The 24586-nt window shown below is 34.3% G+C and overlaps 2 protein-coding genes across 5 annotated transcripts in view; one reads left to right on the forward strand and one right to left on the reverse strand.

Moving 5' to 3' along the window:
* LOC138710772 (heat shock factor-binding protein 1) lies at window positions 1–11767 on the reverse strand. The gene is made up of 3 exons (XM_069841880.1): window positions 11633–11767; window positions 9045–9111; window positions 1–5059 (listed from the first exon to the last, which is right to left on the reverse strand). The coding sequence occupies exons 1-3, from the start codon at window positions 11732–11734 to the stop codon at window positions 4971–4973; spliced, it is 258 nt and encodes an 85-aa protein (XP_069697981.1). The 5' UTR covers window positions 11735–11767; the 3' UTR covers window positions 1–4970.
* Window positions 11692–24586, forward strand: part of LOC138710767 (lysosomal phospholipase A and acyltransferase-like) — a 25766-nt gene continuing 12871 nt past the window's right edge. Inside the window, exon 1 of one of the 4 annotated variants that reach the window (XM_069841871.1) lies at window positions 11692–11802. In XM_069841871.1, coding sequence (XP_069697972.1) covers window positions 11724–11802 — 79 coding nt within the window. In that variant the 5' untranslated portion in view covers window positions 11692–11723. Of the gene's footprint in view, window positions 11803–11906; window positions 12041–12448; window positions 12471–20721; window positions 20888–24586 lie in introns of those variants that run through there. The other 3 variants (XM_069841873.1, XM_069841872.1, XM_069841870.1) reach the window with 3 other exon arrangements.

Here is a 24586-nt window from a genome sequence, read left to right on the forward strand (position 1 = left end):
TTTTTTTTTTTTTTTTTTTTTATTTTTTTTACTTGTAGACAAATTAAATTGAAGATTAATAAAGCAAGTTCAAACATGAAATTACTGCATAATTCTTTTACATTATTTACTCTAAGTAATACAAATATAACTGTGCTCAATTCTGACTCAAATGTACTTATTTTAGCCACGTTTTAGATTCTTGATCTTTGTTGATATATATGTTCAAAAATGTGTAAGATGTTCTGTTAGCATTCTTCATTTTAGCAGTTCTTCCAGTATACTAGTAAGTCGTACATAAATGGTGTTCATGATTCACCGTGGCATATAAAGTTAATTTTATATTTTGGCCAATATTCATGATTAAGCAGTCAGAAATAATACACAATTGTGTAACAATACAGGTGCGTTCGCAATTACATTAAATCCTTTCTACCAAATAATGCCAATATTGTCTAATGTTATTTACATTTATGTGAACATGACTACCCAGCTTATTAAATTAAAACATTACAAAACTGCATGTATCTGTCAGTCTTCATAATGTCAGTCATGTATTGCTTGGTGAAGATATTCTTTCAACGTAACTTCAAATAGAAATGTTTCTTTTAAATTAAGCTTCAAGAAATAAACATATTACTGGTATGTTGTTTATATGTCTGTATTCTACAAAATACAGATATAAAAACTGGTATATTTTATCATACATTCACAGTGAAAAGATGCACCTTTTTCTGATAATTTTTCCAGATAATTAAAATAATAACTTATGAGAATATCTGTGAATTAAATTAAATTTCTTTATTCTAATAATGAATATGTTCTAAATTATGGTTTATTTAACGATTCTCACAACTGCAGAGGTTATATCAGTGTTGCCGGTGTGCCAGAATTTTGTTCCGCAGGAATTCTTTTACATGCCAGTAAATCTACTGACATGAGCCTGTCGCATTTAAACACACTTAAATGCCATGGACCTTGGCCGGTATCAAACTCGCAACCTCGAGTATGAATATGTTACAAAAATAAAATACAATAGTATTATTATCATCATCATCTTTAAAAGTAATATGAAGATAATCAACATTTCAACACTCAAACTCACAATGAAAATGATACTGTTCCTATACTTAAAGCAGAAAGCTAAAACTTTGTATCTTCTTTCACATTTAATACCTTGTTGGTAAACATTTATTTCCCACAATTTTTTTAGAGGTCAGATAAGCATTCTAGTGGCTGGACATTATTTTATATATATTTTTTTCAAGTCAATAAAAAGGTACACTGTACAGTCTTCAAGTTTCTGTTGGGAAAATTAGTGATATATTGGTGAAACATTTCCTGTTAAAATAACTGTAATTAGATGGCCTGTGAACTATTTAAATCTTTCCTTGATCTGACAAATAATTATGTCACTTCTTTTGTCTCTCTGCTTAGGTCTGCGTTATTAGTTTTCCACTTCGCCTCATTCACAGTGCTTTCTGGAACATTTAGATTACTTGGGTCAAAATCTCTCTCCCCTCACCCCCGCTTTTTTTTTTCCAGCTAACCCAAAATGTCTCCATATGGCATATAACTTTATGGAAAAAAGAAAGCCAAAATGTTCTCAAGTGTTCTTATGTGCTTGATACAAGTGAGATGGTATATATGTTGCAGGTTTGTCGCCATTTAAAATAACCCTCAAACACTTCATTTGTTCCGCAGTTTTTGGAGATTAGTGGAAAAGATTGTATGTACATATGCTTTGAAGATCAGCAAAAAAAAAAAATTTATTAACTGATGCATTATTTCGCACCACTAAATTTAATTGAAGAGCATAGCAATGTATATATATTCAGCTTGAGGATATATTTGTTTCAGAAATGCCTGAACCCTGTCAGACCAGCCACTCATTACATTTGCCCTGTCACAAGTCGGCAATATTACTTCATCTTTCTGTTCATTAATATCCACACTTACCAGTTCTTGCAGTTGATGTTTCAATGTTATGCTTTCCAGATGCGACCCAGTTTAAAAACTTCTGTGTTGGCTTCTCATTCATATGCCTAAACAGAACCACCATTGGTATGTACTGGCAACATCCTGGTTTCATTGCAAAATTTGTTTCACGAATTTTTTTTTTTTTATTAATGGCTGTAACTTCGTCATTCACCCATATGAAGCCAGTTGTGTAGAACATCTCTTTAAATGAACCCTTAAGAAATGGTCTAATTTCGCATTGAAACAATTTACTAATCCTGTTAAGACATCGGGTTAGTTGAGAATTCAGTTTCCTCATGTTCTCTTAGCTCCAATTCAAATGCTCCATAGAATCTTATACAATTTATGATGATATTTGAGACGTCTGTTGTACTTAACCTTCTTATTATGCCTATACACTGATTTTTTTGTATTTGCTGTCTGTCTTGCAATGTTGAATTTTCCAAACAATGATAGAATTAAAGTATTTTTAATGTGTGCCTTTAAGCTTTCATGTTTTTTTTTTCCTGTCTGTCAGCTGATTTGTCACGCCTGTTTTGGTCCATATATCCTCCACATTAAACAAGCATTGAAAACAATACTGTATTGCAGTTTTTGCAGCCACAAATCCAATTGTTTATCATAACTTATATGCGTGTTGCCAATTCTTCCTTTTTTATAGACTTCTCTGTTTAGAACTGAGTGAATCATTCTAAAGTTTTAATTTCCAACTTCTCCTGCACTAAATGCAAACCGAAGTGTTTTAACAGGACACAGAATGTTGAAAACGTGTTGGCTGAGTCACTAGCACTAACAGCAACACCACCATTCACTTGTCATAGGCACAAAGGTTGCAGACCAGCTCCAACCAGTGTTCGTCATACTGATCTTAAATACCTCTGGTTGAGAAAAAACTACGCTAGATGCATGGTGGGTGGCAAAACAATTGCCACACCTCACAGGACTCAATGGAAACAACAGCCTTAAACGAAATAGCCTGCTCGAAAATAATTAATTGAAATGCTACTGGGAGAAATAAATTAAATCTTGATTCAATTGAAAGAATATAATAAAGGTGGTGGTTGAACAAACCTGCAACCAGATAAGAAACAGCCCTGCTAATGGGTCTTCTTTTTTTTTTTAATATCTTTCAGAATATTCTGAACAGTTACGTGACATCTTTCGACGATTTCAGGTATTTTCTCGACATATTTTCCTTTCTTAAAATGACTGATCATTAATCTACATTCTTCTACTCTTGTACGAGTACCTACCCATTACAATATTTGAAATAGAACCATTGACTTCAACTAAATGATTGAAGACTGACAAAATACACAGTTTATCCAAAGTAAGACACTTACATATATATGAATACACATAAACATTACTCTATAATTTTGGCTGTGGCATGGCTTATAGAGATGTGCACCTAAATATTATGCCATCATTTCTACTATAAGGTACCTGTATGTGAAGTCCGATCGACACGATTACATACATTTAACACTTGCACTTTTATTCATGTAAGAAAAGGATAGAATTTATAAAGGAAATACAATTAGATGAATATCTAGTAATATAAGTTATTTAGTAAGTTTACAATAAAATATTTCCTATATAATTTTCACTGTTAGCCACTATGTGTCAGATATTCTGATGGTCTGTTACAACCACTTTGCACAGGAGCACCCGCAGGAAAGGGCAGAAGGGCAAAACACTTCCTCAATACCCAGGTTGTCAATTTTTAAGAGTAATATTCTGTGCTGGTTACCTTTTCCCCGATATATAGTAATGAACCCAAAACACAAGGAAAATATATGCAGTCTTGAACACAGTATGTTTACAAAAATCTACATATTAAAAAGTATAAAAGTTTGACTTCTCAGTAGCGACTGTTGCCCCCCCTCCTCAATTCATAAATTTGCTTTTTAAAGTATTCCGTTTTGTATATGTACTGCAAATAGATAACGCATGTTCTGTCCTCTATACTATCATTAGTCTCTTGTAATCAAAACTTTACCTCACGTTTTTTTCATTCTTCTCAATTCTCCCACAATGAAAACAATGACAAAATAATCAAACCATTTTAATCAGACTTGAAGCTGGTAGATAAAATTCTATTTTGAAAAGATGAATATACAGAGAAACAAACTGAACACAATCTGTTTTTGTACAGATGCGAACGCACCTACACTTCAAAATATATATAATTTTATCCATGCATTAAAACATATTGTGCATGTAAATAATACAATTTTACGTGAAATTATAATTACTGCATTTATTTATATTTAGGCATTATATTTAAAAATACTTTATACTGTACACGAGACAAAATTATGGAACAAATTATTCACAGTGACAATAAATCCATGGCAAATACTACATATTTATCTAACATCGTTTGTAGAAAATTTTCAATAGCTTATACTTAATTCTAAGTTGATGTTGATATTAATTTTGTTTCAATTTAAAATACATATTCTGATGATAGCTGTAATATTTCACTATGAATAATTTCAAGTTTTGCCAACTAATTATAATACACAGCTAACGTTTTATGTAAACAAAACAAAATAAATTGATATCTTCTATAGTATATTCTTTTTTCTTAAATATGCAGTTGGTAAAATTCACTACCATGACATAATATGATTATATTACTAATATCGATTCATAATATGTCAGTAGAAATCAATCTTTAACACACGTACATAGCTGGGAAATGTGTCTATTATTCAGAGATGAAAAGCTCTGATTTTTATTATATAATTTTTGCATATCACCCTTACAAGAAATAGAGCACTCCAGACAAACAGCATATCTTCCAGTGTTTTCCGTGCCTGCTATTAACATGGAAGATTTTGAGGGAAAAAAAATTTCCAAGAGAAGGCAATAAATACATCAACCTTCACTACATCTATTATGTATAATAAAAAATAAATGACATTTTAAAAAAGACACTTGTAAACGTTTCCTTTGTTTAACTAGATTGTAGTTAACAATGCAGTTTCATCAGTTTATTTTCGTTATTTATCTGGACCTTCTACTCCTGCTTGGGTCATGAGGTCCGCAATGTTCTTTTCTAAGTCATCTATTCTATTACCCATTTCATCTAGTAACACTTGTTAAGGATAATCATGAAATGTAGCACATCATTTAAAACATATTCTGATGTAGGTTTACTGGATGTATGTCTATAAAAGAAACACACTAATGAAGCCAACAAATTGCCCATTTTCTCACACATAATCCAAACCACAGACAATCATTCATTAAATAGCTATGTATCTACTTTCCATGACTGAGATATGGACTCGAATTCGTTACAATCGAATTTTTTGTAGATGAAAAACTATTTGATCAGGTTATCTTGGGATTCTCTGATTTCACTATGAAATCATCCCACCAATTGTCAAGTGCCACATCATGAAATGTCTAATCATGCTAGTTAACACAGTATTGTAACCCTTAGGCACAAAATGGATGCATTACATTTGACCAATTACTTGAACAGAACAATGACTGAGAAACATATACAGTATACACTAATCATTAATATTAACTAAAAAAGTAGAAAGAGGACAAATATGCATTTTGTTTAACGAGACGAGTCCACTCTTGTTAGCCATTAATGTCCAACGGAGTAAACAGGGTGGGTGGTAACCTCTACACCAAAATTTAAGAGGTGATTCTAGATGTTAAATATAACAAAACTTTTATTCCACTTTTCCTTCAATGAAGCACCGTTAAGCAGGAAAAAAAATAGTCTCTGCTCAATATTTGCAATGCTCTATTGCGATAATGGCCCGAAAGAAATGGCTGACTTCTATACAAGCAGATAGGTACTCTTTTTAAACCGTTCAGCCATGAATTTAAATCGAATAATAGCGAAAATCGTTGAAATAAATCTTGCAATGCAGTGCACGTCACATGTTACGACTGAGTACAGCAGAGGGGGAGGGGAAGGTAAGGAGTGCAGGACGCGCTTGCTTAGAGTTATTGCAGCAGCCATGATGTTGCCAATTGCTTCATAGAAACATAACTATTTACTCTAAAACAGTGAATGTTAGAGAAAAAACTTATTTAGATTTTTCAAATCTCTCCTCATGATCTGTTATCAGTTTCATTTTGGTGCAGAGTTTACCATCCACCTATATATACTGTAACTAACGTACATATTTTGATGCCCACGTGCATCAATGTCGGTTAGTGTAACCACCGGTTAAAATTGTCACCTAACCTCTGGTTAAGCATTTTTACAGTGGATCGACCTCGGTTACGACTTAAATAGGAGGTTAACCACAGTAATCTCTAACCGGCCATATTCAAGCGGTTAAAAGAGATAACCAGTGATTAGTAGAGCAAGTAAAGCAAAATGGCGGCCAGAGCCATAGATGTTTATTTCGAAGACGATTATTATTATACAGTACTTGAATTACTTGGCTAGAGCGTGAGCATGAAGTTTCTTTAGTGGAAAGAGAGAATTCTTACGAGGAATTAGGTGACAGAAAATTTCAGGAGGGATTTCGTTTATCAAAATCTACAAATGGATCACTTGAAATAACACAAAAAGTCATATTTCTCCTATGGTTCGGCTGCTTATATTACGATTCTGTGTAACAGTTATTTTCTGTATTTTAAGAGGGAATACTCGAATGTCTCTTTCTCTATGTCACTGGCTGAACAAAGAGAGGTTATTTATGGATCTTAGGATAATGAACAGTTCCCTCGTGTAAATGAGGCCCTTGTTCGTATACACATTCCTATTAATCTTCTGCATCCTTTTCCTTTATAGATATTCCATCTTTTAATATAATATATTTAAATTCTAGTAATTAAGTCTAGCGACACTTCAACCACACATTGGGATATAATCATTTTTGCATTCAATTTTCTATTTTGTACGATTTTAACCCAACAGCAAAGAAATGCGACTCACAAATATAACAGCGCCCAAAGGCAAACAAATGCAAAGCGAAAATGTAGGACACGTTCATTTCGATGTAGAACGGAGTGAGCACAGTCATTTTTAGACGTTGACTATTATCTTTGCAGCGGTATGGATGCTTTCCTTTAGTCATTTTGTAGAAACAGTACACCAGCATAGACTTTACTCTGGTTAAATGAGGTGTCAGCTAGCCATGTTTAAGTAATCTGTGATTATGAATGGTGCACACAAATTACATTTTAACCACTGTTACTGTTTAACCGTCATTTCATAATCTACGATTACTGCGTTTTTAACCGATGTTGATACACTTCGCCATGAGACTACTGCTAAATCGATTTCACAGTACCGGTATATTATATAGGGTGAACTGTTCCGGTAACTATGTCATTAATTCCAGTGGGTGATCCCTTAAGTAAAGAGCAACAAAAGAGTAAAATACCATTTTTCTTTGTTTTGAATAGTTTTCCAGAAAAACGTGCATTTTAAAATACATTTATGAGATCTTGCAATACTGCAACCAGCAGGCAGTACACATTAAGTTGTGTTGCTCTGCACAACCCCTTCACCTGGCTTGTTGAAGGTCACTGTTATGTACAGTGTTTTTAAACTGTTCAAATTTTATGTTTAAATTGTGTTAGAGAGTGGAGAATGAACAATGGTCATTTCATGTTAAACAAAATCTTGGAAAATTTAAAATAAACTCTACAACCTAAATTTAATTAAATGTTCAGAGAACACAGACAATAAGACATGCTTATTTCAAACTAAAGTGGTAAGATTAAGAAATATTTCTTCACTCCCACTTCAATCGAATATTCTAGAGATCGTAAACAATAATTATATATATTTCACGTTATAAAAACGAAATTTTAAAAACATTTAAGACTAAATGAAAAAATAAAAATACAATAGTTGCTTATTTTACTTTAAAGAAAGGAACAAAATTAAAATAGTAATATTATGAAATAAGTTTATAATGTTATAGTTTATTATATGAGTAAATGTTATGAAACGAACATAATGAATGTAATATTGTATAACATTATAAATGAGTTTCATACACTATTTTTTTTGTAGAACAGCATTATAAAACAATATTAATAAAGGAATAAAATCAGATTTGTAATGATGGGTAGTTTTATAATTATCATGGTCTATTAAGAAAGAGGTTACTATGACAACAATGATATTATAGCATTGGCAAATAGTTTCACAATGTCAACTTTATGATACAAGTTATACCTTCTTAATAGAAGTCATGACATTTTAGTTGGCATGGTAATATTTTTACAGCACTAGTGCGATAATGTGGCATATTATGCACGATTTTCACTAACGATAAAGACTGTTTATAATACTGATTCACAAAAAAAAATATTATTTTTAAACTCTTCAATTGAATTTTAATTAAATATTCAGTGAACACAGCCAATAAGAAAATCTTATGTTACATTATACAAATGTAATTAATGATTTAAAAAATCTCCATTTGTCCCACTACAAGCATTTTCTTCATCCAGTTAGAGATAATTTCCTCCCACTTCCATTTTTAAAGTAATAACCGGTAAATTTACATATAAGAAATCAAATTTTCCGAGCCATATTTAAAAGCAATTGTGTTAGGTTTACATTTCTCGTTATCTCATTCCTTGCATATGCGAGCTGCATCTGTCCAGGCACCTTTACAGCATTGTCACAGTGCATCAGGTTTTAAAATTCCTTTGCAAAATGAAAACTTACATTTGTTTGGATGAAATTTCTGCACATTTAAAGGACAAAACTAAAATTCTTTCAGTCATTTATTATCATAATACACTGCTCTCTTAAATTGATTGAACATATTGAGAATTAATTCAATAGCTTTTCCAAAATACACTATGAAATGTTTCATACAATTTTTTTTTCTCGAAAAGGAAGCGCAAACGAGCATAATTGTATTAAACTTTTTTGTTTGAAATATCTAAAAGAATAACCCTTTGAAATCATTGACATTACTTAAGATTCACCCTGTATAACATGTTCTTGTACAATCAAAGAGACCTACCTATACACAAATGTAACAGTTTTAAACATAATATGTAGAAGGAAATCAAGAAGGGAAAGAATACTGTATGGTACGTGTTTGTATTAATATTCTGATAAAGGATATTTCTTGTAATGATTTGATCCGACATTGTCTGAAACTTGTCCTGCATTCCTTGGAGGAGTGTCTGAACCTAAAAAAGAAATCACAGTATAAATTCTTCAGACCTTCAACACAACAATTCGTATTATCCTAATAACAAAATATATCAGTAAACCTCATGCATCATTGCCTGCTTGGAACTTGGATGCATAGGCCTACCATACCAGTATTACGAATTCATTACAATATCAAGATGTATTTTATACAGTCACTATTTTTTTTAGTAAGCATCTGAATGAGATGGTGATAATGCCGGTGAAATGAGTCAGGAATTCAGCACCGATAGTTAGTCAGCATTTGCTTATATTGAGTTGAGGGAAAACCCTGGAAAAAACCACAACCAAGTAACTTGCCCCAACCAGGAATCGAACCCAGGCCACCTGGTTTCGCAGCCAGGTGTGCTGTTACTCCATAGATGTTAACAACTTTCACTAATAAAACAAATTAATCTACCTACAGTCTCAACACTATTACTACATTGAATTTTCATTGAAACTTTGATCTCGTTTACATACCACACATAGGACTGACATCTGATTTGTGTTGCTTTATATAATGATCAAATGAAGCTGAGAGAGGAAATAACTTTACAAATATGTAATGACACAAATTATGTGTGTGTGTGTTTTTTCCCTCTTATCTTTGAGTGCTAACTCCCTGTTCTTTAATTTCTCTTGTAATATCTTTACTCGTCTTCGGGAGATAGCAAAGGTGTCAAAGGTGTTGCACAATGGTTTTTGGCAATCAGGCTTTCCATTGAGGGAATAATCAAAACCAGCCAATCGTGTAGAAGTGGCGTCTGTTTTACCACAACGCCTTGTTTTTGGCTCTCGTAGGGTAATAAACTGCATCAATAAAAGGGTTTGTTCATTGTAACTTAGTTCTTGAAGCTTGTTGAATGAACTAAAGGCTGTTGAAAGGATGAGGTCGCTGCACCCTTGCTTCCTACATGTAGCGAAAGTACATCCTCGCGGGCTGGATGTTGTTGTTTTCCGGGAACACTTTTCATGTGCGCCAATTCACGTAACTTTTCTCACTGTCCTTCAAACATTTGCACTTTCTGTCATTCCACTCTGCGATGTTTAACACCCGTTTATGGTTGTTTAGGCCTACACTTTCTAAATCACTTGGAGATACCTGCATAGCTTTAACATAAACAACTCCACGGCTCACGACAGAACCTCCTCCTTCGTCCGACTCACATGACATTTTGTGGAAATGGGATATCATTACAAAAGAATCCAAAATTTTCATTTATAAAACTTATGTTGTACAGACCCAGAACTTAGAAAATTCCGGTGACCCAAATGTTGTTTCTGGATCTTGCTAAGTTATGTGGCTGAAACATAGGTATTAACAAAGGACAAAAGCAAAGATGAGAATATTAAGAAGTAGGCCTACTGAAGGAAAGACTAGAAGGGATACAGTTAGGAATACAAAGTTTACACCATTACAAGAGTCTATTGAAAAGAGTTTACAATGGTTCGGACATGTTAAAAGGATGGTACCAGAGAAGTTACCAAGAGCAATGGAGATTAGAACAGAGAATAAAAAGAGGACAATGGGAAGACCAAGAATGAGGTGATTGAACCAGATAAGGGAGAACTTAAATGCAAGAGGAATGGAATGTACAACAGTGATGAATGAAAAATCTTGGAAGGATTGAGAAGGCTAAATCAGATGATCCGCATTTAAACGGAAACACTCAATAGGGGAAGGGGACGAAGAAGAAGAAGAAGAAGAAGAAGGTAGATGGTGTGCTACAATTTTGAGGTTATTTTCAATGAATGTATTTTTTTCCCGTGTGTGGTGTGTGAACAAGATCGAACTTTCTTTGTATGCACACACTAGTGAAATGCAATGCCATCAATTAAGGAAAATAAATTAGCCTATTATTTTTCGAACAGACATTTACATCGATGTTTATAAACCCACAATTTTCCTATAAAGTGCAATTTGCGTTAAACTGCTATTATTGCTGGAAGGCCATTTTGAACTCAATGATAAGGGGTAAATATACCAGTACACATTTTTAAACTAGGCAGTGAATATTAATTAGCAGCATTCTTCATTACTAATATAAAATTTTGGTATATAACTTACAACTTTATTGTAAGATTCACGATGGACATTATAGGTTATCTACGTAAGGGAAAATACCAAAGAGAGATTCGATCCGGTGCTGTGGATTAAGCCTCGGCATAGATCAGTGATTAGAGCGCTCGGTCCGTAGAAAGGAGGACCCGGGTTCGATCCCCGGCACCGGAACGAGTTTTTCTCCATTAATAAATAATAAATCAATTATAGGTTATGTTTCACTTTTGCGAAACAAGTCCCGAAATTTGTTAAACTACATATTGATCATATGTAAAAATATTTCCACTTTAACAAGGCACAATTCACCTTATATAATTGACATTTACAAAGTTGTGACAGCATTTATAGTCACAATATCATTTCGACATCAGATGTCGTCTTCTAATAATTATCCTAATGACTTTTAACTGTAGTGACTTATTTTATCGTGTGATGTACCTTATTATGCTACTTACATATTGCGTTAGCTCCTGCATATTCTTGGGGTCACTGTTATTACCCACTGAATAATTTTGCTGGTCATCGACAGACTTCAAGTCTTGCTTCATGTCCGCCATAGTGCTTTTCAGAGTTTTCTACTCCAGCGGATCAAACTACTGCTGCTGCTGCTTTCACAGGGCGCAGGGTATGCACGCCGACCGCCGTCTGTCAAACTGTATATAGCTTCAGCCAAAACACAAAGTATATGAGAGAAACGGGTTGGGGTTGTTTCAAAACCCTCATGAAATATTGACGTAACTTTGGGTGGTATGGAACGGATAGTACGGAGTGGTACAGTGCGAATTAGATGCGTGACATCATGCCATTCGGGTGAATGGTACAGCCTGCATTATAAAATGATGTATTTGGAAGGAAGGACTAAGGTACCGGTAATACATAATCTGCTCTGCTCGTGTAATATTTCAAGTATCGTATATCTAAATTAGCGTAATTTTTATGTGGGTTTTACACAGTAAAATAGCAATCATTCGTGAGTTCATAACGAAACCCGAATTACTATGTCTTTCGATTCCAAATAGTATGTCTGTTCAGACACTTTTTTTACGTAGTAGAGACCCGAAGGATTGCACTGCAGCCTGAGGCTTATTGTCCTTAGGCCTACCACTTCTGTTCTGTGAATGACTTTTCCGCCGAATGACCTCGCTCTTACGTAGGCCTATCAGCGCACTGCACTGTGAACTTAACTCGAGTTACAATAATAATAATAATAATGCTTTATTTTTTCTGGCAGAGTTAAGGCCGTGAGGACTTCTCTTCCATTCAACCAGAGGTCAAAAAGGAAATACATGATATGTTAGTATAACAGAAAGTTAAAGATATACGTACCTAAGACAAGATCTAAACAAAAAAAAAATATGCATAAGCCAGAATATTATCAAACTTAAAAAACTACTTAAACTAGATGATAAATTAAATTATACGATTACTTTATTAACTAGTTAAAATTGTGAATTTTAATATAGCTATATCTTGGGACACTGCGTTCTAAAGTAAGATGTTTCACTTTGGACTTAAAAGCATTTAAGGTCGGGCAGTCCCTAAAATCTGTAATGAATTCCAAGAACGGGTAGTGTCTATTGTAAAAGACGAAGAATACGCAGAAGTTCTGTGGAGAGGGATTGACAATAGAGTGTCGTGTCGTGACTGGTATACAGATTATAATGTGTGGATAGACTATTAAATCGTGATGCAAGGTATTCAGTGGTTGATGTATGCAAAATCTGATAGAGAAGAGAAAGGCAATGCAAACTGTGTCTGTCAGCCAGCCGGAGCCAAGACAATTCATTGAAAGATGATGAGATATGATCATAGAAACGGATATTACATATAAACCGAACACAGGCCTTATGGACATGCTGTAATTTTTTTAATCAGATCATGGCTGAGATCACTTAATAGAAAGTCGCAGTAGTCGAACTGCGGCAGGATAAGTGTCTGGACTAAAATTTGTTTCAATTTAAAAGGAAGAAACATTTCTATTCGTCGAAATGAATGCATCGATATGAACACCCAGATTTTTCACAGTTGCACTGAACGGGATTTCAGTGTTATTTACAATTATAATGGGAAGAACAGATTTGTTAAATTTTTATAGAAGTCTCTGATTTCCTAGTAAGATAGCCTGTGATTTTTCAGGGTTTAGAATCAATCTAAATTTCAGTGACCAGAGGTTATAGATTTTAAATCCAAATTTAATTTACTTATACTGTCATTTACCAAATCAGGACTGGCGTGGATATACAGTTGTAGATCGTATTCATAAAGATGGTAACGACAGTGTCGTATTGCTTCTGAGACGTCGTTTATATATATTGAAAACAGAAGAGGACCTAAAACAGAACCCTGGGGAATCCCAGTTTCCATGATGCACCACACTGAAAACCAATCATTAAGAGAAACGCTTTGCAAGCAATCGCAAAGATAAGATTCCATCCAGGCGATACTGCTCTCAGAGAAACACAATACATGTAACTTGTCCAGAAGAATATCTACATCAACTGAATTAAATGCCTTGCTGAAATCAAGTAATGTTAATATTGTCACCTGTCGATTGTCCATTGCTTCGCATGCATCTTCAGTAATTTTGAGAAGGGCTATAGTTGTGCTGTGCCCTGATATGAAACCTGACTGAAAGGAATTAATAAGATTATAAGAATTAAGATAATCTGTTATTTGCGTGTGAACAATATATTCCAAAGCCTTTGAGAGAGCAGAAAGAATGCTGATTGGTCTAAAGTCACTGGGAGCAGAAGGAGAATTAATTTTTCGAAGGGGTTGCACTATGGCTTTTTTCCAAATTTTAGGATAAGTAGTGGTTATGAGTGGAGAATTGAATATTGAGTCAGTGCAGGAAGTATAATGTTAATTATTTTATTCAGAAGAATTATTCTGATCCCATCTTTACCTTGTGATTTATTTTTAATCCGTCTTAATGCTCTCCAGACTTCAATGGATGTAACATCTAAAAAGTAAAATTTATCTCATGAGGGTGAAGGTTTGTCGAATAATTCACTTAATGACTGAGTTTTAGTTTCATTGTCAATTTTTTATGGTGATTTTGTGAAGCAATCATTGAGACTGTCAAGAGGAATGTTACAATCAGTCTGCAAGTTTTTGTGTCAGTCTTAAGAAACGTGTGTATTTCCACATTTCAGACGAACTAGCAGAAGGATCGATGATTTTATATGCATACCGAAGCTTTGCATTTCGAAAGCCTGAGTTGTTCTATTTCTTAGTGTTTTGTAGGCATTCAGATTTTGCTCGCACTTGTCTCATCTGCAGGTCCTGTATGCGGCATCTCGTTCTGTCATAAGGTTTTTAATAGATTGAGTCAACCAAGGAGTAGGCAGCCTGAAAATTCGTCTGATTTTCACAGGTGCATGCTTGTTATATAACTCAAGTATCATGTCGTTGAACATTTCGATTTTATCGTCTATTTTCGGCAGACTCCAGATATTGTGTCAAGGCAAGTGAAGAGCGTCATTGTTAAGTCTTGTTTCGTCAATGCTTTCCAAGTCTCTGTATGTTATCATTCTATATCTACTTTTCGGACACTGGAGAGGATACTGTGCATAGATAATATCATGGCGGGATATGGCTGGAGAAGCCAACTGTCCACCAGTGACAATTTTCTTTGAGTTGGTCATGGCAATTAAATCTAAAAGGTTATCAGAAGTATCGGTATGATGAGTGAGATTCAAGGGTAGGGTGGACATGTTGCAGGCTTGAAACATATATTGAAGTTGTAAGATGGAGGTTGAGGTTGTGGAGAGAAGATCAGTATTAAAATCGCCCATGACTAATACGTGTTCGTAATCTGATAAGAGCTGTAACATCACATAAATATCCAATTCGGGTGGGGGAGGGGGGAGGCTTGTACACAACACAGAGAAGGCACTTTTTAAAAGTAACAGTGATTTTGATAAAAAGGAATTTGGGGCCTGCTGTGTATTCGATTGGAGATGTATGTATAATTTTCGGCTGAAAATCACTCCTGACGTAAGCTCCAACGCCTCCTCTCTGCTTACCTGTCCTGTCATTGCGACACAAGACATAACCATTCACATGAACAATGAACAAGCGCAGAGAGGAGTGATGATGACAACCATGTTTCACTAATTAATATTGCACTAAGTTCAAGGGGAGAAAATATTGCCTGAAATTCATGAAAGTGAGACAAAAGATTCTGGCAGTTTATATGTGCAACCTTCAAAGTAGTGGTCTGGGGTGAGAAGCGAAGTTTCAATATTTGAGGGGTAGACAGAGAGGTTTGCGAGCAGGTACTTGTTTGTGAGATAAGTGGGTCAATTGATGGTAAAGGAGAGTGTAGGTCATTGCCAGTGAGGGCTGCCGGACCTGAATTTCTTTTCTTGTCTAGATCAATAGTGCCAACCCAGGAGTACTATGGTTAACAGATTATAACGATTCTAAGTGTTACTAAAAATCACTAGTTTAACCCTACTTAGTTAATTTGTAAAACTAATAATTATTAACAATAAAATTAATTATATATAATGGTGTAGTTATGGTAATGATGACAAGGACATTTGAATTAATGATGGTGAAATGAGTCTGAGGTCCAATGCCGAGAGTTACCCAACAATTCTGCTTCAATTAGTTGAGGGAAAACCTCGAAAAAAAAAAAACAATCAGGTAACTTGTCCCAACCAAGATTTGAACATGCTAACCGTATAAAGTTTTTCGTCACTAATACTTAATTTAAGAAACTTCATTGGTAGCACAGTTGCCAAATTTTATTAACATAAAAACAGAACATTTTATTGTGGTCGGTGAACTCTCCATCTAATAGTGCATAAATACTGTTAGGTAGTACTTTACTTACATAACAATCATAATATTTAATCTGTTTTCAGTTGAAAAGCAAACTTATTAAACAGATGAGTTACTTGTGTTTCTCAAATTTCTCAAAATTAAATAGCAGCAATAATTGTCTCCATTAATAAAATTTGATGAAAAAAACCTGCCAATAAGGTACTGCCTTTCATCAATAGCACGATTACCATGATTTGATTACTTTCATTCACTAAGACTTTTTATCTGTTTTCATATTTTTAATTGGTCATTTAACAACACTATATCAACTTCTATGTTATCTAGCGTCAGTGAAATTCAGAGGCGTCATTTAGGGGGCAGGGAGCACAATTGTCTCCTTCCCTTGAGTTTAAGATTTAAGAAGTTAATAATTGGGTAATATTATTAAAGAAAAAAATGTGACAAATTTACTTTTAATATTACAATATTCCATTTTTATAAACGCTTTCCTCCTACCCCCCCCCCCCTCCCTTTTACAGAGGAGGGCCCAAGGTCTTGCATCTCATCCTGAGGCTTTTTGTGCTGACTACTCCTGTTCTATGAATGATATTTGTCATTGAACAGTAATGTTCTTGTACGAATACAGCACACTGCACTATGAACTTAACCAGGCTATACTAATGATGATAATGATATGTGAATAGGTTAGGTTAGGTTAGGTTAGGTAACGGTAGCTAGGGGCGGGTTAGGGATGACCCTTTGCAAATCGGCGATACTGACGTCTATTGTGCACCCCGAATTTTATGGGATGAATGAGGATGAGATGTACCAGCCCACTGGCCGCATGTGACCCCTCACCCTAAGATCATACCCCCAAGGTGACCAAGCAGCACAGGATCCATTCCAATGGCTCTTCCAAGGTGTTGAAGCTCCCTTGGAAATGCTCTTAAGGAATTGATCCTGACAGAGAGATTGAGGAAGACTGGAAACCCAGGAATGGTTGCAGAGAGGACGCCCCCACCTTCGTAAGTGGACAAAAACATGACCTGAATATGTCTATGGAATGAGATGAAGAAGATGAATGATATGAAATCTAAAGTCCTTTTCTACAAGGGAGAGGAAGGGAAACCGTGGCAATGAAAATTCCAACTCGGCATTTGCCTAAATAACTGTGGAAAATCACGGAAAAACCACAGTCAGGTTGGTCGGTCTAGGAATCGAATCACGGACCTTCCGAATGTGAGTCCCATGCGGAATGCATGAGTCACCTCGCTCGGTGTATATGTGAATAAATAATGGCTAAATGAGTCCCTGGTTCAATGTTGAAATTTTTCCTAGCAAGTTTGCTTCAATTGCTTGAGGGAAAATCTCGGAAAAACCCCCAATCATGTATCTTCCTAACCAGCATTTGAACTTGTTTCATGGTCAGACATGCTAACCATTTCTCCACAGCAGTGGAATTTATCAACGCTTAAGAAATAAAAGCTGAGATAGTTAATGACTTTTCTCAAATGAAAAATGAAACCAAGGGATTATCCTTTGCTACATTAGTGGTTGTTACCTATTGTAAATAAAAGCATTCATTTAATGAACTTAAAATTTCTTTTGTGTGTGTTCATCTTTGTTCGCACTTATGCCATATTAACAGTAAGTGCATGTAAATTACATATCGTATAAGTAGGATAAATTAAAAACTAGGCCTGTGTGTAGAAACTATTGTTAATGTATTTTGAAATTGCTAGATATTAATTTGTTACATCTATTTCGTCATTGCTTTCATTAGGCTGGTCCTTATTTTTTCCCCAAGTCTTCTTTTTTTTCATTCTACCATCTTCTTTTCCACTTGGAGAATCTGATCAACTTAAACATATCTGAAGCTGTGAACTATGTCACAGCATGGACGAAGAGATAGAGGATTATTGCTGTAAACCGCAACTGAAAATATTAATCTTATTTATTTAAAAAGAAAGTTTACAAATTCGTTATGTGCATACACATACAATGTACTGCTTACTCATACGAAATAAAACCTATGCTTGTGTTTCTCTTATATTCCTGTTGCATAACAGTTACACTGAGGACTCTAATGTTTTGCACGTGCTTTAAATTGTTTTTATATTTTATCTCGCAATGTTGCCTTAGAAATGCATCACAACTTCTCTACCACTCTTTAGTAATTTACTAATAATGTTAATGTTTATTTTATCCAATCCTTAAATTTCAATTTCTACTTTCTTTTTAGAGATGGTCCCCGAATGGTAAATTAAATCTTAAGCTAACTGAAAATAGCATATAATGTTAGATATTTGCCTTTGCTATTAATAATGTATTTTCAATGGTGTGAGACGTATATTTCCCATCTTGAATAATTCCTGTTCACCCGAATGTCACCCCTAAACTAAAAATGCTGGAATGGCCACTGTAAAAGGATTCTTTCTCTTGTGACAGTTTAATTATTTCAGTAGTTAATTTGGTAGTTTTGTTTTGGAGAAATTATATTTAATACCGGTAGTCTTAATTAATGCCATTTAATGGTTATGTAAGAAAATTTAATTAATTAATCAATCAATCGTTTCCTCACTATTTTTCTCGTTTAGTATTAGAATAATTTGAGTTTTTAATTATCATAATGTCATCATTTAATTATGTTTAGTTACAATAGTATTTTCTTAATTAGTTGTAACCAATATATCGACAACAAAATTTAGGTGTGTGGTGTTGGACTTGATATTTAAGTCCTGTATGCTTTGAACTGTAATAATTATTCTAGGGACGAATTCTTCTATCAGATGAGGTACAATTTAGTATTGCCAACGTGTATAATTATCGGAAGCAAGAGTTTGAGATACGGTAATATGAAGTAATAGATTAATGGCGTGCATAAACCATGTCATGGAAGGGGCAACGAAGGCTACAGAAACCTCATTAAACACCATAAGAAAGATTTTGGCGAAAAAGAAGGATGCAGACAAACGAGGTGTGAAATTGAAAATGTCTATGGAGCATCTCATCCTTCTTCTTCTTCTTCTTCTTCTTCTTCTTTTGGCATACAGCTAACACCTCCTTTAAAACAATAGCCCAATCACTTCTGTCCTCTGCCCTCTTCCTCCATCTCCTTATTCCCACTTTCCTCAAATTTTCCTCAATACAGTCTAACCATCTCAATCTGGGACGACCCCTATCTCTCCTTCCCTCCAGTTTTCCAGTGAAGATCATCTTCGCCATTGCGTTTCATCCTTAAATTGTAATAAATGCTAAATGAAGTACACTGTTGCAAGAGGACTATAGCTCTCTTGCACTGTTGCCATGTTGCGGGCGACAGCATAATCTAATAGACTGTGACGACAGTCCATTGATATGCGATTGGGGGAAAAAAAATGCTTTTATGAAGTAAGAAATATATCAGTATTTTTGGTTACCTGTAACAACGTGTTATGTTAAGTTATACTACATTATGTTTAGTTGAGTTAACGGACTCTAAAATGAGATAAATTAAAAAAATATTCTTGCAAAAAAATGTGACTTCCGGTTTCTTAACAAAACCATTCCATTTGCATGCAAGAGCCAGAGCAAACCTACTTTTTTTGTTTTAGTCCTTTCCCTACACCCGAAGCACTTTTATGTTGATATCTATCTACTATTTTTTTGCATTTTACACATTATTCGACGTTTACTCAGAACTAATCGTATAGTTTTTCCATGAATACCAAATTAATGAATACTGACAATGCCATCTGATAATGTCATCCCTCTCAACAAATTAATTCTTCTTGCTCCTGCATTGATAAACTTAAGGTCATGTAAAATTCAGTGTCAGGTAGAATACTAAAAATATGAAGATAATTTTATTATCTTAACTTGTGACAAAAAATGCTACCTACCAGAGAACTTCAGGCAAAATCTGTCATTCTTTTCTCGACCATTTTGAATTTCGATGATGAATAACCTTTGTATCGTTAAGTAGAATAGCTTAATTAAAACGAACTCTGAGAAAAATATTGGTGATATTCTGCAAAGATAATACAATAGAGACAATGTCGCACCTCTAGAATAATATTGTCGTAACTCCCAAAAATTGAGTTTTGAGTTGTAGGCAGTTTTTTAATCTTTATTACCTATTTAATCCTCTATCAAACAATAAAATTGTCATATTTCTAAGTTCAAGGGTAAAGTATACAGGGCTCATAATGATACTTGGTAATCCTGATTTTTCATACGACTTTTAAATGTTTATCTTGCATTTATTCAAAACTAACTTTTGGTAGTTACGACAGTATTATTTTGAAGGTGCGATGTGACCATATCTGTACTGTTCAATCATAGGGATTCTGTATAGAGTTTTATTTTATCGGCTTCTTGTTTCTGTTCCTTGTCAGGATTCTGATGAATGCCGTTCTATCTGAACTTTCTAATTGGATAAATAGTTACATTTGTTGTCATGTGTTGCTTTAAATTTGCCGAAAAAATGTACAAGAATTAAACCCGCTTTCAATGTGAGCTTTCAGAGAATAAATAGATACCAAAGCGGCACCCTAACTAGAAAAGATAAACAGAGGCTAGGCTATGCTTTGTACATCACCTTATACATTCGGATATAATCTTTCGACAAAGTAAACTATTTGAATTCCATATCAAAAAATAATTTACACATGGAAATGACGTGGAAACATTCAAGTCCAAAGTTAAGGGCAATGATGTAACCATATTTATTATTCTTTGTTTGCTATTACTAAATAACAAGTAATTGGAGTAAATTAAAACTATTCCTTTGTTCAGTTCACATATAAATGCGACAACTTTGGGTTTCATAAATCTGCTCAAAATGTATTCGAAATATTCTATGTATATCCGACTCTTGTTTTTACTCATTGTAATTCTGAGCAAAGCATCAAGCACATGTCTGAGAGAAAAACCTGCAAGGACGCCTGTCATCATTAGTAAGTAGGCTACCGTTTAAAGTCATACCATATTATATTAGATGTTCAGTTCACTGAAATTTATTTTAAAGCTTATGTTTATTATACAACTTTATGTCGAATATCGGCCGGAAGTTTCATTGCTTCTCTTAGGTGAAAATAATATTATTAGTATTAGCGTATAGCTGACAACCTTAGATGGCTGAAATACGGAAGATAAATTGCAACAATGCAGAAAAATTATAATTATTAACCGAAAAAAAAAAACTCTGCTTTATTGAATCAGTGTTTCAACAATTTGCTTGTTATAAAATCTCGCTCAATGCTGCAAATGGCCAAAATCCGTAGTATGATGGCTAGTAAGAGAAAAAAGGTTTTCTTACTGAATTATTTTATCCCGTTATAACATTAGAATACTTTTTACACAATAAAAAACCAGACAGAACTGAAGGAGCGCATCTGAAGAGTATTATACACATATTATACTGTATTATATAGTAGTACATTATGCAACGAGCCTATAATGAAGGTAATTAAGAAGCGAGTATGGATATTTATGAAACGAGCGCAAGCGAGTTTCATAATTTTCATACGAGCTTCTTAATTACCATTATAGGCGAGTTTCATACGACTTTTTATGCTCGACCATATTTCTAACTTGATATTATTAATTTTCTTTGTTTCTGACCTTGACCAATGTCCCGTATGTTGTGAGATGTGCGCAGACGCGAAAGTATTGATTTTTTCCGAGGAACAGATGTTCACATTGATCTTGCTAGGCCATAAGAACCTACAGAGATAACATTGAAATAAAATTAGACATTGAAAAACGAGATGACAAATTGAATATATTTGAATATTATTTACAATTAACGCTAATTATTATAGTAACAGAACATAACCTTCTGCGACAGTATTGGATTTCCAGCCTCCGTGACTTTTCGCTAATTCTCTTTCGATTGCATATCCGAGAATAATCGATACTTGCTGTTTTATAACAGTAGAAAGCTGACCTGTCATTGGCTGAACAGTTGTAATCTGAGTCGTCATTGGCTGAAAGACCTGACCTTTAATGAGTAGGTGTACTTTAATGACATGCATTAAAGGTCTGCTACCAGGTGTATAATTACTACATTTCGGCATGGTCGAGCATAAAACTATTACCGGTATCATTTGAAATAGCGCAGAAATAACATTCCTATATTAACGTATTACAACATACAACATATTGGACCGACAAATGATCAGTTCCTTTACATTTAAAGAAAAGAAGCTGTAGCAAATTCTATTATGTTTACAAAAATATACAGAGAACTCCAGAATGTGATAATAAAAAAGGACAGAATAAAGTTAAAAAAGAAAATTTCCTTCTGCCATAAAATAATATTTATGCTAAAACATAAAGAATGAAATGTAACAAACTCTGATTTTATCGTGACATTGCGAACCTTTTACGAATTGAAAATCATTGACAGAACTATACTATTTAGTGACGATCTAATTGGTTTTTTTATATGATACATACTTTTTATCCAACTTTGACGACATTATATGAGTTATTTTCTGAAGTATTATGACACCAGGCTACATAAGTACACGTACAGTCAACTAATTATTAGTTTGTAAATATGACATGTCCCATATCATGTATATGATCAGTGGATGCAATAAATGATTATGATTATGACTCCCGATAATTCGCGTACGTTTAATTCGCTTTGTGGGTAATTTGCTATCCTTTTCTGGGGAAGGGAGCGAAGTAACATAATTGCCGTTTTTACTCCATTTATGCTCTCTCCCTTCTCTCAAATGATTAGAAGTTGATAAGGAAGATCAAGGATACAGATAAGAAAGTGAGATACGTGATTTGACAGCTGGTAGTGGAAAGGATGGCGCAGATTACGAAGAGTGCGAGGATGAAGCCAGGAAGTTAACGAAACTTGCACACACCCAAGCTAGTATCACTTCAGACATGCTTTTATCGTATATGGAAAATTGTGATGACTTTTTGTTTACAGATATTGTTTTCTTAAGAAATTTGCGATCTAAAATCAGAAAAAAAAAAAATTAGCAATACTGTAAAAAAAAAGACATTATTTTATTAAACTGAAGTATCTTATATTTCGTAAAACTTGTGTTTCTTGTTTTGAGATTCTATTCCACTGCAGTAGCTATGTTTCAAAATTATTTAAACCGTTTCATCTCTCATCTTAACTTCTATTATGGCATCATGGAGAAGCAGCAATGTTGCATTAGTAAAATTTGTCATAGCAATATGGAAGGATCATTAAACCATATTACTGGTACTGTAATAATTAACAATGAAAATCCGGGGATATCTGGCAAAAAATTATTAAAACCGCAGATGAAATTTGTCCGGGGACTGTCCCTGGGAAACGGACCCGTCTGATAACCTTACCATAAAACTAACGAAACACTGACATAAATCAACAATGTCATAACTTTTGTACATAACCTTTTTTTTTTTCGTGAAACTAATAAACTTATATGGATACAGTATCAAAAAGTTGGGAGTGATATTCCATACTTAATAGTGCATACATTTTATCTTTCCACACTCACAGAAAAATGGAGCAGCAGTGCATAGCGCAGCTGCCCACATGCAACATTGCCAAAATAGAAAATATAACTTTCTTGATGCAAGGAAAATAAGATCATATTTATGAGATATGGAATTTTAGAAATGGAGCTGTCTTCCTCAAAAAGGCAAAGGCATCAATCTTTTTTCTGAATACGAACCACTGGATTAGTACCGTTAGTAATGATGGACTAGACTATAATCTAGTGAATGGCTTGATATATTGAAGATGGTTGGTAATGCAGCTGAAGTGCGCGCCATACCAGGTAGAACCGTGGGCAGTAAGTGTTGTCATCACTGCAACAACGAGATTGAAACTCTCCCTCATGTCCTTGGTTCCTTCTCGCATAGAGAAGCATTCCGCAATGCCAGACATTCAGAATAAGATCCATGATTGCCCAGGTCTTAAGCAGTAGAGGAAGTTCATGGCTTTTCTGAAAATGGTAATACTCAAAGAATGGATATTATAGCCTTCAACGACGATCATACACGCTATATAATCGATCCAATGATTCGGTTTGAGTCCTCCAGGAACCAGCCTAATTAAATACCTTAAAAATAAGTGTCCATCACTCCCAGAAAACTCGTTAATGATTCTGTTAAATTTATATTGATAGAAACAAATTATTAAACTTAGGACCTAATCATTGATATTTATACGTGAAATTTCACAATATTTCCTGATATTTTCACCTTTTCTATGGCACACTGAACACAAGAACCAATCATTATTGACAAAACACATATCTCTTTAAGTCATCATCACCATCATCATCCTATCAAGTACTAGTCCCAAAAGAACTGTTATGGCCTGAAAAAGCAATTTTCTTGCCATCTTTTCATAGGTCGACCAAGTGACCGTTTCCCATTTGGACGATACTTCATTATTGCCTTAGGGATCCTGGATGAAACCATTCTTGAGACGTGTTCCTTCCAGTTTAACTGATATCTGGAGATATAGTCCAGTATTGATGACACATTAAGTTCTTGAAGAATATCTTCATTTTTCTTTTGATCCTATTTAGTGTAGCCAGCTGTTCGGTGCATGAATCTCATCTCGCAAGCTGTTAGTCTGCTTTCATCTTTTGTCCTTATAGTCCACGCTTCACTCCCATAACATA

This window comes from Periplaneta americana, chromosome 12 (genome assembly GCF_040183065.1).
Source record: "Periplaneta americana isolate PAMFEO1 chromosome 12, P.americana_PAMFEO1_priV1, whole genome shotgun sequence".
NCBI classification, from domain to species: Eukaryota; Metazoa; Arthropoda; class Insecta; order Blattodea; family Blattidae; genus Periplaneta; species Periplaneta americana.

Excerpts from the sequence above, each read along its gene's own strand:
- LOC138710772 (XM_069841880.1), bottom strand. The coding sequence starts at position 11,734 with ATGGCGGACATGAAGCAAGACTTGAAGTCTGTCGATGACCAGCAAAAT. Across the intron at positions 9,112-11,632 it reads TGCAGGAGCTAACGCAATAT|GTTCAGACACTCCTCCAAGG; the intron begins GTAAGTAGCATA and ends TTTCTTTTTTAG. Across the intron at positions 5,060-9,044 it reads GGATCAAATCATTACAAGAA|TAGATGAAATGGGTAATAGA; the intron begins ATATCCTTTATC and ends AACAAGTGTTAC.